The sequence below is a fragment of the Meira miltonrushii genome, assembly GCF_003144205.1.
Source record: "Meira miltonrushii strain MCA 3882 unplaced genomic scaffold FA14scaffold_4, whole genome shotgun sequence".
Lineage (NCBI taxonomy): Eukaryota > Fungi > Basidiomycota > Exobasidiomycetes > Exobasidiales > Brachybasidiaceae > Meira > Meira miltonrushii.
In genome coordinates this window covers 566,582-582,671 of record NW_020289946.1, presented here as the reverse complement: position 1 = coordinate 582,671, position 16,090 = coordinate 566,582, and the positions used below count along the sequence as shown (strand labels likewise).

Genomic DNA, 16,090 nt, shown 5'->3' with positions numbered 1-16,090 from the left:
ACTTTTTTTTGGGATGTGGCTTATTCGGACTTTTCCTATTTCAAACGCATGAAATGATGTACCGATGTTCACATGATGATTTATGAGGTCCGACAACATCACGGAGTCCACGGATAAACGCTTTTGTTTGACTTTATCATCATGCATACTCCAATACCATAATCCCGCGCTGCCAAAATACTTTTTAGAAGATATGAACAGTTTCCAAGACTCATTTTCGGTAATTCAATCTTTCGCCATATTAACAAATAAAGTCTGACCGGACAGCCGTTGTACTTTGCTAATTCGGACTTTAGTATTCTCGAGCTCATTAGTCTCACAAACTTTTATTGGAGCGCCGACAACATTACCGGGCTTTCGCATGAGCCGGACTGATGACACTGCCCCGCACTGCCAAGCACATTGTGAGAAAGATGTATTTATTATTAAAAAAATCGTTGTATAAGAGTAACATCAGAGCAAGCTAGCAGAATAAAGTACCGCGACCAAGCATGCTTAACACAACATTCAAAACCAGAGAAGGCTCATCTGCTGGGACCTATTTGAGGGTGGAAAGCGGAAAGATTAGTCATAAAGCAAAAGTACGCATTTCAAAGCCTTCACACTCACCATATGTCCGGCATTTGGAGCAACCATGAATCGTAATCCACGCTCATTATCCGTGGCGTATGCTCGAACATTACCTTCCATATCGCACATTGGAAAAACGGGAGGTAAATTGAATCCCTGTGCTCCACCCCAAGTCAAATTTTGCAATGCCAACTCAGTTCCTGCAGTTAACACCAAACCATCTTGCATTCCATTCATGATGATAAATTTTCTACTTCTTTCAATCATTCTGGCAAAATTTGAATGTGCAAAGGAAGGTGTTCGATCTGGCGGTTCAGAAGAATCTTGGTTATCATCGTTAAAGACTTTCTTGCAAAGTTCGAAGTGTTGACGTGGTGCATGAATATAGTCTTGAACATCAGTCCGATTGAAGAACTTTACCAGTTGAGTATTTGGATCGGAATCCGTTTTTGGCTGTTTGATATTGTACATATTGAAATTTGGATTCTTTTCTTGTGCTGTTTCCATGTAAGTATCAAATGTGTAACACTGATCGTCCGGAGTAGGTAGGCGTCCCATTGGTGGATAAGTGAGATGATCATGAATGAAGTTGGTCAAATTACAAGTATCCGATTCATTCTTCACCGATGCAAGATCCTGATTGGTGAAATTTAACACTTTTTGATTCTTCTTGGCGAAATCATAGGTGGCTGTATCCAATTGAACAGTGAAATCAGAAAAAGCAGGAGAGATGAGCATCCCACCTTTTAGCATTCTGGGTGTATCGCCAGCCGGATTTTTGTGAAAAGCGTCAAATTGCCAAGCCGCATATCTTCCCATGTACGATTCCCCAACAATATAAACATTTTTATCAAACAATTCAACGAAATGATAAAAGAATTTCCATAACCATAACGCAAGTTGTTCGCTAATTTGTGCTTCATTGGTATTATTATTGATACCGGTTGTAAAAGAAACACCGACAGGCTGCGAAACATAGACCATTGTTGCTGCGGTAGTCCAAGAATAAGGATTTGGTTTTGGTCCATCTGGTCCAAAGATGAAAGGACCTGTTTCACCGGCCATTCCAATGAGACTGCTACAGCCAGGACCACCATTCATCCAAAAAATGATATCATCACCAGGTTCATGAGCATCTTTACCCCAAAGCCAAAAATTCAACGATCCATTCTTTACCGTGGCGGTATCGGGGATTTCAATATTGCCTGCCCATGACTTCTTTGTGCGAAAAGGTAAGCCGGGAATATCTGATCCAACTTCAAATTGTTTTGCCAAAGAATCAAATTCGAAACTTAAACTTGAATGACATTTTACGCAACCTGCAGAAGGTTCAACGCCACGCGGAAGATATTTGCGTAAATTAGTTGCTGAACGATTTGCATGTGGTGGTAGATTTGGTAGTATTGGTGGTCGAATAGGATTCGGTCTGGTATGCCAAGTATCGCCATTATCAACCGATCCTGTTGAAGCGGGTGTCGTTCTTGCTGTAGCGGGAATACGAGCTGGTTTAGGAGGATGACCGGTTTTATGGCCACGCCCTGGCTTTGGACCCGGCACTGGGTTAGGAGGGGGAGCCGGACCAGGAGCAGGAGCAGGGCCAGGGCCTTGAGCTATTGCGTAGAGTGCATTAGAAAGTAGCAAAGAGAGTAATGATACTTGTGTAAAGAATGTGGGGAAGATCATTGTTCGTCAAAGTTGAGAGTGTGTATGGTCGAAAGGGAAAATGATGGCTGCTCTTGTTTGAGCTGGCTGTCTTTATAAAGGAGGAAGTGAGAGGACGTGAAAAGTATCGAAAATATTCTTCACTTCTCAGGTACAACCGAGCAAACGTTAGTCGATCGATGCGTAAAACTGCAAGAGAAGTCTTCCATATCGGTACACCGCGAATAAATGCAAGTTCAAAAGACCATAAATATCATTATTGACCGGCGCCGTTTTATGAATGTCTTCTTCACAATTTTGAACTCAGACCAGAAGTATTCCTCCTGTCGGCAGAAAGTGTTTGTTTCGGCGCCGAACGTAGTGACAGAAAGGTAATAATTGCATGCTGATGCTACAAGTTTACGCCAATTTGTGTTGTCAGCAATGTTGTGATTGAAAGTTTCAGGTACGACCTGGTCAAGTATCGAGATCAGTTCATAATTATTTGAATCAACTCCATGGACACAGTCTGATGTTGTTCAATAAATCAAGGACCGGACCGTTGTTCAAAGATGCGTTCATTTCTTGAGCTGGTAAAGTTGTAAGAAGTAAGAACTTTTGCTCATACTGCAAATGCTTATTTTAATGTATTATGAGGAACTCTCGAAAATCATCATCGCCCAAAAAGACAGATGATTGTGAGAAGATTCAAGATTGTTGTCCTACAGAGACTTTATCCTAATACTGGCTTGGCCTTGAGCTCCATCTGAAGAGCTGCCTTTTACGTTTGTTTCCCAAGCAGTGCAGTATCTAGGAACAGTGTGCATCATGCAGAAATGTCTTTCTGTCAGGTGTTGTGAAATTTGATGCAATAATCAATCAGGTATGTGACATCTTGTTGACATCTTGGTTGACATGATGATGACAGTATGCTTATATCATCCCCCCTTGTTTAAAGCGTGCAGCATGTCCGGAATTAGCTCGTGGCTGCATGCCAAAGAGCAGAAAAGGCGCAATCGCAGTCTATCAATCAACCTTTGACAGATTAAATTGTTCACTAGCTTCGTTTTAGGCACGCATTTAGACAGGCGTGTACATCTCTTAGCGTTATCATTATTGGCAAAACTTTCCTTTTCTCACCATTGCCATTCAGACAAACGGGGATTTGACACATAGTGAACCAGTCATTGATCAAATCTATACAATGTGATTGAGGAATGAGTGCTATATGCTGTCCGCAAATTGGGCTAATGCCAAGCCTGAAGGTGCAACCAAACTCAAATGCCGGACGCATACTTTCACGACTATTCTACATACGTATCTAGGCACATGATTCAACTTGCCATGGAAGCATAATAGCATCTTGGAGATGAAGTTTTCCTTTTAAGCAATCCTCTTCTTTGCCTCCATCACGACCTACATTCATCGTCCTGTTCTGATCGACTTTGCTTCTCTTCACTAATAGCGGTCACAAGTCTTTCTCTGAAAATGTCTTTCTGGCTTCGCGGTGAAGATTCGGGAGAGTTGCATTACACTGCTCTCAGTCAGTCATCATCACCCAAAAGTCCAACAAATGAACGATTTGAAGAAAAGATGCAACAAGCAGCTGCCAGTAGTGCAGCATATAGGCGAGCAGCACAAACGCTCAAAAGGCTTTCGGTAACGATGTTATTGAGCATTATCTTTTTATTGTTAACATTTTTGATCGCAGCTTTTACCATGAATCAAGAAGGCAGAGGTTTACTCAAGCTTACGTCCGATCAAAATGATACAGCTCAATTGATCGATAGCTATATCGGAGATGTTGAAGTTTTCTTGCACGATCATCCAAACAGCTTGGCCGATTCTACCACATTTGCACAAATGGGATTGTTTACACGCATGTATGCAAGAATGCTGCAAGATCATCGAATCAAAGAAGAAGTTTTGGACGCATACGAGAGCAGCTTATGGTTCTTCATCCCAGGTGTACGTGAATTACGCAAACGCCATACATACAACAGACTATCAAACTTGTCCTTGTATGGAAACAAGAACGGACGAGGTATCGCAATCTCCGTTGGAAGAAACACGTTCTTGTTTGCCAATCATTTTATCGCCACAATTAGAGATGTTCACAAGAGTCAAATGCCAATTGAGATTGTATACAGAGATGAGGAAGATCTTCCTCTATTTATGCGCAACTATCTCACTTCCACATTCACAAACGTTCGCATGCTTGGGCTAAAGGGAACGCCAGTATTCGATAACAAAGAAGTGGGCGCACAGGGATGGGCAACAAAAGCATTTGCAGTTGTTGCATCGCAATTCAGTCAAGTGATCTTAGCAGATGTCGATACGATCCTGCTAGAACCACCGGAGGCATTCTTTGAAGAAAAAGATTACAAGAATTCCGGGACGTTGTTCTTCAGTGATAGAAATGTGGACGATTATCGTGAAACCATCAATGATTGGATTTTGGATCAATTAGGTGAAAAATCTCGCGGTCCAAGTAAATCCTTAGAGCAAAGCTATTTCTGGAGACATGTCACCCACTACAGACAAGAGTCTGGTGTGGTCGTCGTTGATAAACGCAGAGCACATGTGTTTGCCTCTCTTCTATTTACCGCTTGGATGAACTTGCAAGTAATTCGTGATCAAGTGACATACTGGCTTTTCCATGGTGACAAGGAATCATTCTGGCTTGCGTTTGAGCTTGCACGTTTGCCCTACTATATGAACAATCATGGTGCTGGTAATTTGGGTTCGAAGCATCACATCAAATCTCCCGACGAATTTTGTGGAGAACATCCTCTTCACTTCTTTGAAGCACCTGAAGGATCTCCCGTTCTGCCTGGAATGGAAGAAACTCCCGAACCACCAGCACATCAAAGAGCATTGAGTAAGCCTGCATGGATCAATGGATCTTTGCGAAACAATAAATACGGTGGTGGATTATCTCACAAAATGCTTGATCCAGATCATACGATTTGGTCAATGGACGGATCATGGTATTACTCACCTCAAGCAGGTGCACTTTGTCAAGCAAACTATACCGAACATGGAATGGGTGAATTTGGTCTTTACGATCGTCTAAGATCTATCGTCAAAGCAGGTGGAGAAGCAGAGAAGAAGGCGAAAGCTTATCTTGACTCCATCTAAAAGCCATGCCACCGGCCCTTGTTTCGTACACTATACCCCTTGTCTTTCTGTACTGCATGTATAATTGTCTCTTTCACTACCACACACAAACTCTCTCTCTTTCTCGGTCTTACGCAACGGCTTACGATTATGCAATTCATTATGTCAATCATTGTTCATGTCGAGTCATAGTGCTTACTTCTTCGTCCAATCTCCTTTGCCAATCAATTCCGTGATTGCAGCAAGACTTAAAGCGGGTAAGTCATGACCCATACTGCAAACGGGATAGGTCAAAGTTAGATCAGCTACACTTTCAAATGCGAAATCAGCATAAATACTCACAAGTGTCCACTTCCTTTAATAGTAGCGAATGTCAAATTTCTCTCAGTAGTTGCCAGGCCTCTTTGTATCTTGTCCACGTCGAAGATAGGAGTAAGCGGAGGTTTGGAGAATCCTTGAGAACCGTTCCAAGTTAGATTTTGCAAAGCCAAAGCGGTACCATTTGTGATAATTTTGTAATCATATTCGCACGCAAGTAGCATATACTTTTTACTTCGTTCGATCATTCTTGCTAATAATGGTCTGTTGAAATCTGGTGATCGATCAGGAGCCAAACTCTGATCTCCGTCTGGGTAAAACATATGTCGAACGCATCTCTTCGCATCGTCTTTTGGCGGAGAATGGATGTATGCTTGGACAGTCTCGTTTCTGAAGAAGTTCGGGATCGCACCGTATGCCTGGCTGTCTTCATTGCTGGCTTCAGGGGCGGCAATGTTGTCTGATCATATTGGAGGCAGCTAAAGAGTTAGCAAAGTTATTTCTCTATATCCCATTCAAACTCACATGCATCAAAATTGCCATTCAGTCCCGCTTCCCAAGGATCGCAATCATTCGAACTGAAACCCGGCAAGCGTCCTCGCGGAGGATAATGTAGATTTTGTTCAAGATAAGAAGTAAGATTGCATCGGTCTGATTCATCCTTGACGCCTGCTAAATCTCCATCGGTTAAGTTCATGATTTTTTGATTTACCTTTGCATATTGATACGCTACTAAATCTTCCGATACATTATGTGTTGTCTCGAGTCCAGAGATGACGAGTGTTCCTTGCACTTCTGGAACATGCTTTGGTTGTTTATCCAAAATGGCTGCTTGAGCGTATGGCAGCATTGTGCCTGCCCAACTTTCTCCCGCTAACCAAAGCTTCTTTTCGCACAATTCGGGAAACGTTGCAAAGAAGTTTTCCAGAAATGAAACGAAATCAATTGCAGCATCTTCACTTGAGATATTATCAGTGTCTCCGACCGAAAGACTGACTCCAACGGGATTTTCGACATACAGAACGTTGGCAACTTTTGTCCAGGAGTAGGGATTAACGGTAGTGTTGTAATGACGAATGTTACGATAGATAAAAGGACCTGATTGTTCCATCATTCCGCCCATCACCGCACTGCAACCTGGTCCACCAGCAAGCCAAATGACCAGATCCTCACCTGAGACTGTTGCATCTTGTCCCCACAACCAAAAGAATACGGAAGCATTGGTTATCTTTGGACCGGTTAAAGGCATCATACCTGCCCAAGAAGTCTTTGTTCTGAATGGCAAAGTTGGTATATCGTTTCCTACTTTATACTGTTCAGCTTGTTTTCCTTCGAAAGATAAACTTGAATGGCATTGTTCACAGCCGGCTGATGGTTCCGCAACATTGGAAGTTGCTTGAGCGAGACGCGCATGTGCAACAATGGCAAGAGCAAGGGCAAAGAGGTAGATAAGACTGACTTTCAATTTCGTAATCATCATTTTTGATGTCGGTTGTGTAAAGAAGAATGTGTTCTCATCACAATCTTTATCTTGATGCAAGAATGAGTAAATAGCTTGTCAGGGGATTCCGTCAACAACCCGCGTCCACGTAGAATTAACTTCGGTCACCGCCCTTCCGTGCCGCACTTTAAGACTAGGAGGTCTCTGTGAGGAACAAGATAGACTTTTACTGCCAATACAATAGCGATATCGGCTCCGCATGACTGCAATATTTTTGGCTGTACCTTTTTCATGGCGATTCTGAGCTAGAAAATGAGAACATTCCTGGTCCGAGATGAGCTCTTGAGTGACAATTTTATAACGATGGTGATCGAAAAACTATATTCATACGTATAAGTTTTACTGAAAATTAAAAAATCCCCCACAAAACGCTCTTCCTCCTATCCTTTGATGTCCACATGCTGTTATATCTTACGATGCTATTCGAGCAAGCATACGCACTACTCTTACTTCTACTCGGCATCATTTTCACTTCAGACCTTGCCACGGGTTCTTTCTTACCTTTTGGAGTTGAACCAAGTGCAGGATGTGAAAGTTGCAAATCAAGTCTTTCATTCAGTAATCCAAAGTCGAATGATTTTCTGGTAGGGAACGAAATACCCGGTCTTCCATTCAAGACTAAAACTTCATGGTCGGGAAACATACCAATTCCCGATACTGATTCTGTCAAAAATGGAACTTTATCATTTTGGTTATGGGGAAAAGATGATCATGAACCGGGTAAAGATTTGGTGATTTGGATGAGCGGTGGACCAGGTTGTTCATCGCTATTGGCGAGTTCGATCGAAAATGGTCCATTTCTGTTTGATTCAGCGAATGGAACCCTTAGTACTAATAAGTACTCTTGGACATTGGCAGCAAATATGTTTTACCTCACTCAACCCGTTGGAGCTACATTTACAACCTTTTCTTCTTCTAACATCACTAATGAAGACCAAGTAAGTCAACACCTCGTCTTATTTTTAAAACAATTCTTTAACATCTTTGAAGAACTTCGATCGACGAACATTTGGTTAATAGGCGAATCATACGACGGTCAAATGATGCCTTTCGCTTTCAATGCGATCAAACGAAATCCTCCAACTGGAAAAGCATCATCATTAAAAGGTGGTATGTTAATCTCACCTTTCTTTTCCGATTTGACAGCTCAATTGGCTACAGCTGCTTATCCGTTTGCTGTTGAACATCAACGTCAACTCAACTTTTCGGACAAACAATTAGCATCACTCAAGAACCAATCCGATACGTGTCAATTGACAGATTTTATCTCCAAGTATATGTCTTTCCCACCAAAAGGTCGCTTACCCAATCCATCAACAAACTGTCAAGTTTTCGAAACGTATACTGAGACATATACGGATAATGATCCCAACTATAACATCTACAACGTAAACAAACCCAAAGATCTTGGTTACAACAGTGTTGTACAAGCATTTTTTAATCGTACAGATGTACAAGACTACATTCGCGCACCTCATCAAGATTTCAAGCTTTGTCGATCAGTCTTTCAGCAAAATAATTTGTCAATTTCGGGAGATTTATCAGGTCCATCAGATCGAACTCCGTCATTTGAACATTCTCTATTTGCACAAATGGTTGAAGGAAGTAAAAGATTCATCGTTATGAGCGGAGCGCTTGATGGTTTAATCTTTGCTTCTGGAGTACAATTGGTCTTGCAAAATTTGACATGGAATGGCGAACAAGGTTTTAATGCTCCATTACACGTTCCACTTTATGATCTCGAAGGAAAGCAAAGAGCAATCGCTACCAAATCAGAAAGGCATTTACGTTACGTACTTGTTCCCGATGCAGGGCACATACTTCCAGCCGATCAACCTTCATTTGCTCTCAATGCTTTATTTGCCTTGCTTGGCCGTCCATATTGGAAGAAAGAAAAGTGCTGGTCACAAGAAGATCTTCATCATGGGAAAACAATCTGATAGCTGAATATAGGGGTATAAGCCGGAACTCCTTGTAATGTAGTTCATGCTCTCATTTAGGAAAATTTAACTCAGGGGCGCTTAGTGACGGTCCGTTAGAGAATGAAAAGATTGATGAAGTTGAGTAAATCTTGGCATAGAAAAAGCCCTACAGCCAGAGCTATAATGTATTAAGAATTGGAGAAACACTCTGGCATTGGTACACTCTGCTTTGCGGAGATTTGTAGGTGATTTTTCGCATTCTATGAAACCGTGTAGTGAATCATAAAACGGTACCGAGTCTATTTTGGGATGATGAATATTTATTACGCCTTTTCCGTTCGGAGTCTGAATAATTTATCTTTCTATTCTCACTCGCAACATCTTTCACTTGGCCCTGTCTATCTTTCTTATACTTTTGCGGATGCCCGTACTGTACCTTTTGTACGATTAGCCAAGAGTGGGTAGCATACATGACACATGTAAGGCATGAACCTGTCCGTCTCTTCTACCATTCACAATCACAATGTGGATCGTTATAAGATCAACTCTTCACCTTCTGATATACTCCGTATTGACCTTGTTCGCCAATGCATCTTTGCAGAAGAGAGATGAATCATCACGAGCGGTAGGTGCACAGCCTCCATCAAAGTCAAACATGTTCTCTAAAGATCCAAAAGCACTTTTACCACAAGGCATTGAACCTTCTGCAGGATGTACAAAATGCACTTCCAGTATCACATTCAAATCAAAACAAGCTAAACAATTTCAAGTTGGAACAAGTATTCCCACCCTTTCATTCAAAACAAAACAGTCTTGGGCGGGTAGCATTGCTATTCCCGATACTCCAACCGCAAAAGGAGCTTCATTATTCTTTTGGCTTTGGGGTAAAGATGCTGTTCAATCGGGTAATGATTTGGTAATTTGGATGAACGGTGGACCTGGCTGCAATAGTCTTGTTGGCATGACCACGGAAAATGGACCATTCATATTTAACACCAACAAAGCTCAACCAAATCCTTACAGTTGGACAACTGCGGCAAATATGCTTTATATTGCTCAACCTATAGGCGCTTCGTTCACTACTGGTAAAGCCAGTAATTCGAACGAATTACAAATCAGCGAACAATTTACACTTTTCCTCATCGAATTCTTCAAAGTGTTTCCCGAACTTTCCAGATTTAATATTTGGCTAACTGGAGAATCTTATATGGGGAACATGGCTCCATATCAGTGGAACGCAATAAAACAAAACCCTCAAAGCAAGAATCTGGCAATGAAAGGAGGTATGCTAGTCTCGCCTTTGTTTTCAAGTATTTTTACACAGGTAGAAGTTCCAGTGTCTACTTTTGCAAAAGAGAATCAAAAGATCTTGGATATCAACGATAGAGGTCTTGCAAAGATTGCGGCAGAGTCAAAGAAGTGTAAATTTGCCACCTTTCTTGACACCTATCTTGCATATCCACCCAAAGGCAAAATACCGGATCCTTCTACTCAATGTGATCCATTTGCAAAATACGTCCGAGAAACTGTCGTTCGGGATGAAGATTTCAATATATACAATATCAAGAATCCACTTGTCGGATCCGCAAATCAATCCAGTGCAGTGGAAACATTTTTTAATCAAGCAAACGTCCAAAGTTATATTCATGCTCCACGACAAAAGTTTCAAGTTTGCACCGATGTTTTCATCAATGGAAATGCAGATCAATCGCCACCTGCAGATCGTTATCCTTCATTTGCAAAATCTGTTTTAGGCCAAATGTTTGAGCAAAGTGAACGATTCATTGTTATGACTGGTGAATTAGACGGACTCTTATTCTCGCAAGGCGTTCAATTGGCGTTACAAAATTTAACCTGGAATGGCGCTCAAGGATTCAAAAATGCACCTACAAAAGCATTATATGATATGGAAGGACGTAAAAGAGCAATAGGAACGAATGAAGAACGTAACGTTCGTTTGGTAGTGGTTCCGGAAGGAGGTCACATGCTGCCCAGAGATCAGCCGTCACTCAGTCTTTCTGCTTTGAACGCTTTGCTAGGTCGTGGACAATGGTTTACCAAAAAGACTTAATTTTATCAATTTCTTGGCAGTCTGAGAAATTACGCACATTGTTATGTACACTCTAGATTATCTTGCGTCTCCGAATCAAATCACAAAAAGTATTAATTTATGTCAAAGTGTCCCATCGAACCGAAGAAAAAATACGCCAGAAGAAAGAATGTAAGGTTCCATTACAGGTGGTGATGGCATACCGAAATAATTAATTTCACATGACGTCTTCACATGACGGGAGGGCGGAGTATTCGGCGTCCAAATTTAGTTAAGACAACGCCCGGTTTATTATGAAAAAGGTGTGCCGAGTATGACTTAATGTTGTTGTTCCTTGGAATTGTGGGATAAGTTGAAGCGGGCAAGCAGCTTTAGCCGTCTATATATAGAACGTCGTACAATCCTGAATTTTTCTCTCTTATGATAAAAATAACGCTGACACCTTCATCATTACCCCACACAGAATTTATCTTCAAAAGAACCATTCATTAGCAGTCACTCCTTAAACTTCTTATGCAATCTCTCAAGATGTTTATGACGTCATTCCTTCTTCTGATAGTCTTTGTTTCTATCACTTTTGGCGTACCTGCACCGCATCCATCAAAATGCTTTCTTCCTGTTGAGCCTTCTGCGGGATGCAATCAATGCAAATCAAGCTTAAAATTTGCTGGAAAAGAAGCTGCAAAATACGAAGTAGGAACAAATATTCCAACCCTTCCATTCAAAACGAAACCTTCTTGGGCAGGTAGTATTGCCTTTCCCGATACTGCAACCACAAAAGACGCTTCTTTATTTTTTTGGATGTGGGGAAAAGATTCGATCGATGCCGGAAGAGAATTAATCATTTGGATGAATGGTGGACCAGGATGCTCTTCACTTCTTGGTGCATTAACTGAAAATGGCCCTTTTCTAATGAATGGAGGTCAACCAACACCAAATCCATACTCTTGGACAAATGCAGCAAATATTCTTTACATTTCTCAGCCCGTTGGTGTCTCCTTTACGACAGGTTCAACAACTAACTCAAACGAAGAACAAGTCAGTGAACAATTAGCTTTATGGCTAGCAGAATTCTTTAAAGTGTTTCCAGAACTTCTACAGTTCAACATCTATATCACGGGAGAAAGTTATATGGGTCAAATGTTTCCGTACCAAGTTCAGGCAATCAAACGTCATCCTCTTACTAGTAAGCTCTTCATTCGAGGGGGTATGCTAATTGCACCCGCTTTTTCCGATTTTGCTGCTCAAATTCAGGCACCCACCTATCAATTCGTCAAAGATCATCAAAAGGAGCTCAAATTTTCCGATGCGGACGTAGCAGCCGTCAAAGCAGAATCGGATAAGTGTAATCTGACCAATTTTATTCCTACATATCTCAAATATCCTGCACAGGGTAGATTACCGGTTGCCTCACCAAATTGCGATCCTTTCGATCTTTATCAAGATACTGCCAAGAAACTTAATCCCATGTTTGATTATTATAACATCGACAGAAACAAAGAAGTTGCTGATGGTCAACAAACGGAAGCAGAAAAGTTTTTGAATGATGTCAACGTTCAAAATTATATTCACGCTCCAAATCAACAATTTAAAATGTGTAAAGACGTTTTCTCCGGAGGAAATCTTGATCTATCAGATGCAGGGGATAGTACACCATCTTATTCGAATTCTCTTTTCGCTCAAATGATTGAATTTTGCGGAAAGTTTGTCATCATGGCAGGAGCTCTTGATGGCTTGGTGATAAAAGAAGGTGTTCAACTTGCATTGCAAAATCTTACCTGGAATGGCGGTCAAGGATTTAGAGCACCACCAAGTATACCAATGTATGATCTCGAAGGTCAACAAAAAGCAATTGCAACTATTGAAGAAAGAGGCTTACGCTTGATCATAGTATCGGATTCAGGTCATATGGTACCGAGAGATTCGCCGTCATTTTCGTTGAATGCTATCTTTTCCTTGGTCGGTCATTCTAGTGGGACTTGTCACAAGTGATGCTATCAATATCTTATCAGTTATTCATATTCGCTCTTTGACAGGCGACCCATTTTTCAAGTCTTTTATGAACAATCTCTTTAATTATATATTTTTCTCATTGCAGCTGTGACCTTTTACTCCATCGGAAGCCTGTACAGATAGAAGTTAGGTCGTAATTAGTCAGTAACAATCCGCTTCTTTGCTTAATCAGCAGGCGATACGACCCGATTAGGTGTCGCTATTGGCTTACAGCCCTCTAGTCTTGGCATAAAGCTAAGGTGCAAGGGTCGTTACTCGTTTGCGTAGTAAAATTTCCGACACAAGAACACCGGAACATGCACTTCGGCAGACAGAATCTTACCATCAGATAGAACACGTTCGTGCATATTCGACTGCTTTAGGTACACGCGTGCTACTGGCCGCCGACGGGTCTCCGCCAACTCAGAGCAAAGTGTGACGAAGTGCTGACTTGTCCCATTTGAAGGGTCTAAAAAACTTTTGTCCATTAAAATCCGATTACCTAGCGTGTGCCTTTTTACTGAAAATGTGCAGTCTTGTTTTCTTACGCTCTTTTCGTGCTTTAGCAAAAATATGCAAGCAAGTCGAACACACACAAAAACTACGCCAATCACTCAAAGGAAAGACGCATCCAAATTCCCTCCAGGGCTTCTTACTGAAATACTGGCCAAAATAAACCAAATAAGGTTAGATGAAGAAACGTTTTTATCCGATTTCGACGATCAAATTTCCGTATTGATTACGAAAGTCAAATTCCTAATGGATGAATACATCCGTAAAAATCACGTCTTGCAAACGGCAAAGATTGTATCGTTTACACATGTATGCCGTTCAGAGTGAATACAATGCAGACATACATACGCACCATGTGCTCTTTTTCTTCTGTCCTGCTTTTTGGATTGTTCGGAGAGTGATGTGCATATAAGGTAAAAAAACTTCTTGGCAGAACGACTGCATCTGGTTTACCTCCGCGGTTGTTATATTGATCATACCTGTGTGTTGTGATTCTATCCGCTTCAACGGACCCAATACATAGATCTTGTTCTCCCAATTCCCTTTGAGCTAGAAGCCGAGTATTAAGGTTGTATCCTTTAAACGGAGACAAACACATGAAGTTCAATTCATACATGCATAGAATACAGTTTACCTCCGTCTTTCTCCATTTTTACCTTTTTTGCCATCATCAGTAAAGCAACCTACACCAACAAAGAAACTTTCTGCTTATATTATCGCCATTGGCTTGATTTGTTGAAGATTGGATTGCTCACTTTCTAGGAAAGATGTTCCGCAACGAGATGAAGCAAACATACCTTTCAGGCAATGCAGATGAAGAAGGACCGAGGATGAACGGCAATGCACATCATGATTACGAGATGGGAAACGGTACGGATTCATTCAACTTGCAAAAGAATAATAGATCTATCACACGCCTCACTTCGAGATTATCGCCACGCATTCGAGTCTTGCTTGGATTAATAGGAGTGTTTACTCTGATCACTTTTCTGCGAGGTAGTGGTAACGGTAATCATGAACAAGAGATGTTTGATTCAGATGCACCCGCTTGGGATCCCGCTCTACCGGAATCGGCAAGATGGTCACTAACCAATACACCTTCTTATTCGCCCAAGAAGGATATACCCAATATTGCCCATTTCGTTCGACAGATTAATCGTGATAAGGATTACACGCCAAAAGCGCCATTCAAAGTGGAATTCAGACATCTTCTCAGCTACTACTCTTGTCACCACTATCTAAATCCGGATCGAATCTACTTCTGGACAGATACGCCTCGAGAAATGCTTGAAGATGCACGTGTAAACGGTGATATCTATACTCGAGCTTTGTTCCGAATTCCCAATCTTGAATTTAGGCCTGCAATCTTCCCCAACGTAACAGCAAAAGGTGTCAAGATCGATCAATATGCTCATAGAAGTGATTTCGTTCGTACACGTGTGATGGCAAAGATGGGTGGACAATACCTAGACGATGACGCATGGGTTTTACGCGATTTGAAACCTTTACGTCAATCCGGATTTGATAACATCTTTAGTCTTGATGAAGGAGCAAGGATCGCACAAGCTGCTTGGTTGAGTAAGCCAATGAATCCTCTCATGCTCGCTTTTGCACGTTTACAAGAAGTTGTCTTTAACGGTGAATGGTTAAGGGCAAGCAACGATTTAGTGACTGCTTTGATGGTTCACTTTTCACGTTTGCCAGGCGATCGCTCTTCGTTGGTTTTGGAAAAAGATGCTTTCTTCCCGGGTTATTGGATCGGTGATGAATTGAACATGTATTACGAAGTACACGATCATGATCCAAATTTCCAAGAGCCAGTAGAAGTTCGAACCGATCAAAACGTGCTGGAAACCTTTCAATACGATTTCAACTGGGGATGGAGAAGGGATTGGAGGCGAACATGGATCATTCATGGATTTTCCAATGAATTGAGAGCAAGGAATGCATTTTGGATGTTTAAAGAATTCAAAGGATTCACACCCGCATACATTCTCTCAAGAAGAAGCAATATTGGAAGAGCGCTTTATCCTGCCCTTAGACATATGCTCGATACCGGTTTCTTGGAATTGGAAGCCAAAGATTTGGTCGCTCCTCCCTCTTCTTTGGATCATTGATCGATTTCACTCCTCTTTTTTCCCTTCACATGTATAATGGTCAAACGCTCTCAAGAATAATTATTTGCACGCCTCTCAATCCTTTTTTGCAGGATTCATACCCTTTTTAACCTTTTTTTTTTCTCTCTCTCTCCTCTTATCGTCATCATTGAATAGATCACTAGTCTATCTCCCCTTGCAACATGTGTAAACAGTATTTTGGTCAATTGTATGCTTCTTTTTTGCTTTATGGTAGTAAAGGTGGAGAGGAGATCTGAGCACGCTAAATTCTGGGCAGCGCAGAGTGTATCTCTCCCAATCATCGAGTGACGTTGTGCCTGTGCATAATTACATCATAGATCTTGCC

The 16,090-nt window shown here is 41.4% G+C and overlaps 6 protein-coding genes across 6 annotated transcripts; 4 read left to right on the top strand and 2 right to left on the bottom strand.

Moving 5' to 3' along the window:
* Window positions 1-481: 481 nt before the first annotated feature.
* Window positions 482-1,842, bottom strand: FA14DRAFT_116527 (alpha/beta-hydrolase; the record flags this gene model as incomplete). Its single annotated transcript, XM_025496179.1, has 2 exons — window positions 482-538; window positions 610-1,842. Coding segments are annotated over 2 exons (1,290 nt in total), but the record flags the coding sequence as incomplete, so codon positions are not given.
* A 1,516-nt stretch (window positions 1,843-3,358) lies between these two features.
* FA14DRAFT_174351 (uncharacterized protein) lies at window positions 3,359-5,498 on the top strand. The gene has a single exon (XM_025500533.1). It carries the CDS (start codon window positions 3,700-3,702, stop codon window positions 5,350-5,352), a length of 1,653 nt encoding a protein of 550 aa, XP_025352954.1. The 5' UTR covers window positions 3,359-3,699; the 3' UTR covers window positions 5,353-5,498.
* On the bottom strand, window positions 5,496-7,134 carry FA14DRAFT_137665 (alpha/beta-hydrolase). Its single transcript, XM_025497040.1, has 3 exons — window positions 6,175-7,134; window positions 5,674-6,109; window positions 5,496-5,605 (listed from the first exon to the last, which is right to left on the bottom strand). Exons 1-3 carry the CDS (start codon window positions 7,127-7,129, stop codon window positions 5,527-5,529), a joined length of 1,470 nt encoding a protein of 489 aa, XP_025352953.1. The 5' UTR covers window positions 7,130-7,134; the 3' UTR covers window positions 5,496-5,526.
* A 432-nt stretch (window positions 7,135-7,566) lies between these two features.
* On the top strand, window positions 7,567-9,090 carry FA14DRAFT_181332 (alpha/beta-hydrolase; the record flags this gene model as incomplete). Its single annotated transcript, XM_025501085.1, has 1 exon — window positions 7,567-9,090. One exon carries the CDS (start codon window positions 7,567-7,569, stop codon window positions 9,088-9,090), a length of 1,524 nt encoding a protein of 507 aa, XP_025352952.1.
* A 637-nt stretch (window positions 9,091-9,727) lies between these two features.
* Window positions 9,728-13,114, top strand: FA14DRAFT_126329 (alpha/beta-hydrolase; the record flags this gene model as incomplete). Its single annotated transcript, XM_025496741.1, has 2 exons — window positions 9,728-10,568; window positions 12,444-13,114. The coding sequence occupies 2 exons, from the start codon at window positions 9,728-9,730 to the stop codon at window positions 13,112-13,114; spliced, it is 1,512 nt and encodes a 503-aa protein (XP_025352951.1).
* A 1,060-nt stretch (window positions 13,115-14,174) lies between these two features.
* FA14DRAFT_76283 (uncharacterized protein) lies at window positions 14,175-15,968 on the top strand. Its single transcript, XM_025502842.1, has one exon. It carries the CDS (start codon window positions 14,395-14,397, stop codon window positions 15,742-15,744), a length of 1,350 nt encoding a protein of 449 aa, XP_025352950.1. The 5' UTR covers window positions 14,175-14,394; the 3' UTR covers window positions 15,745-15,968.
* Window positions 15,969-16,090: the final 122 nt, after the last annotated feature.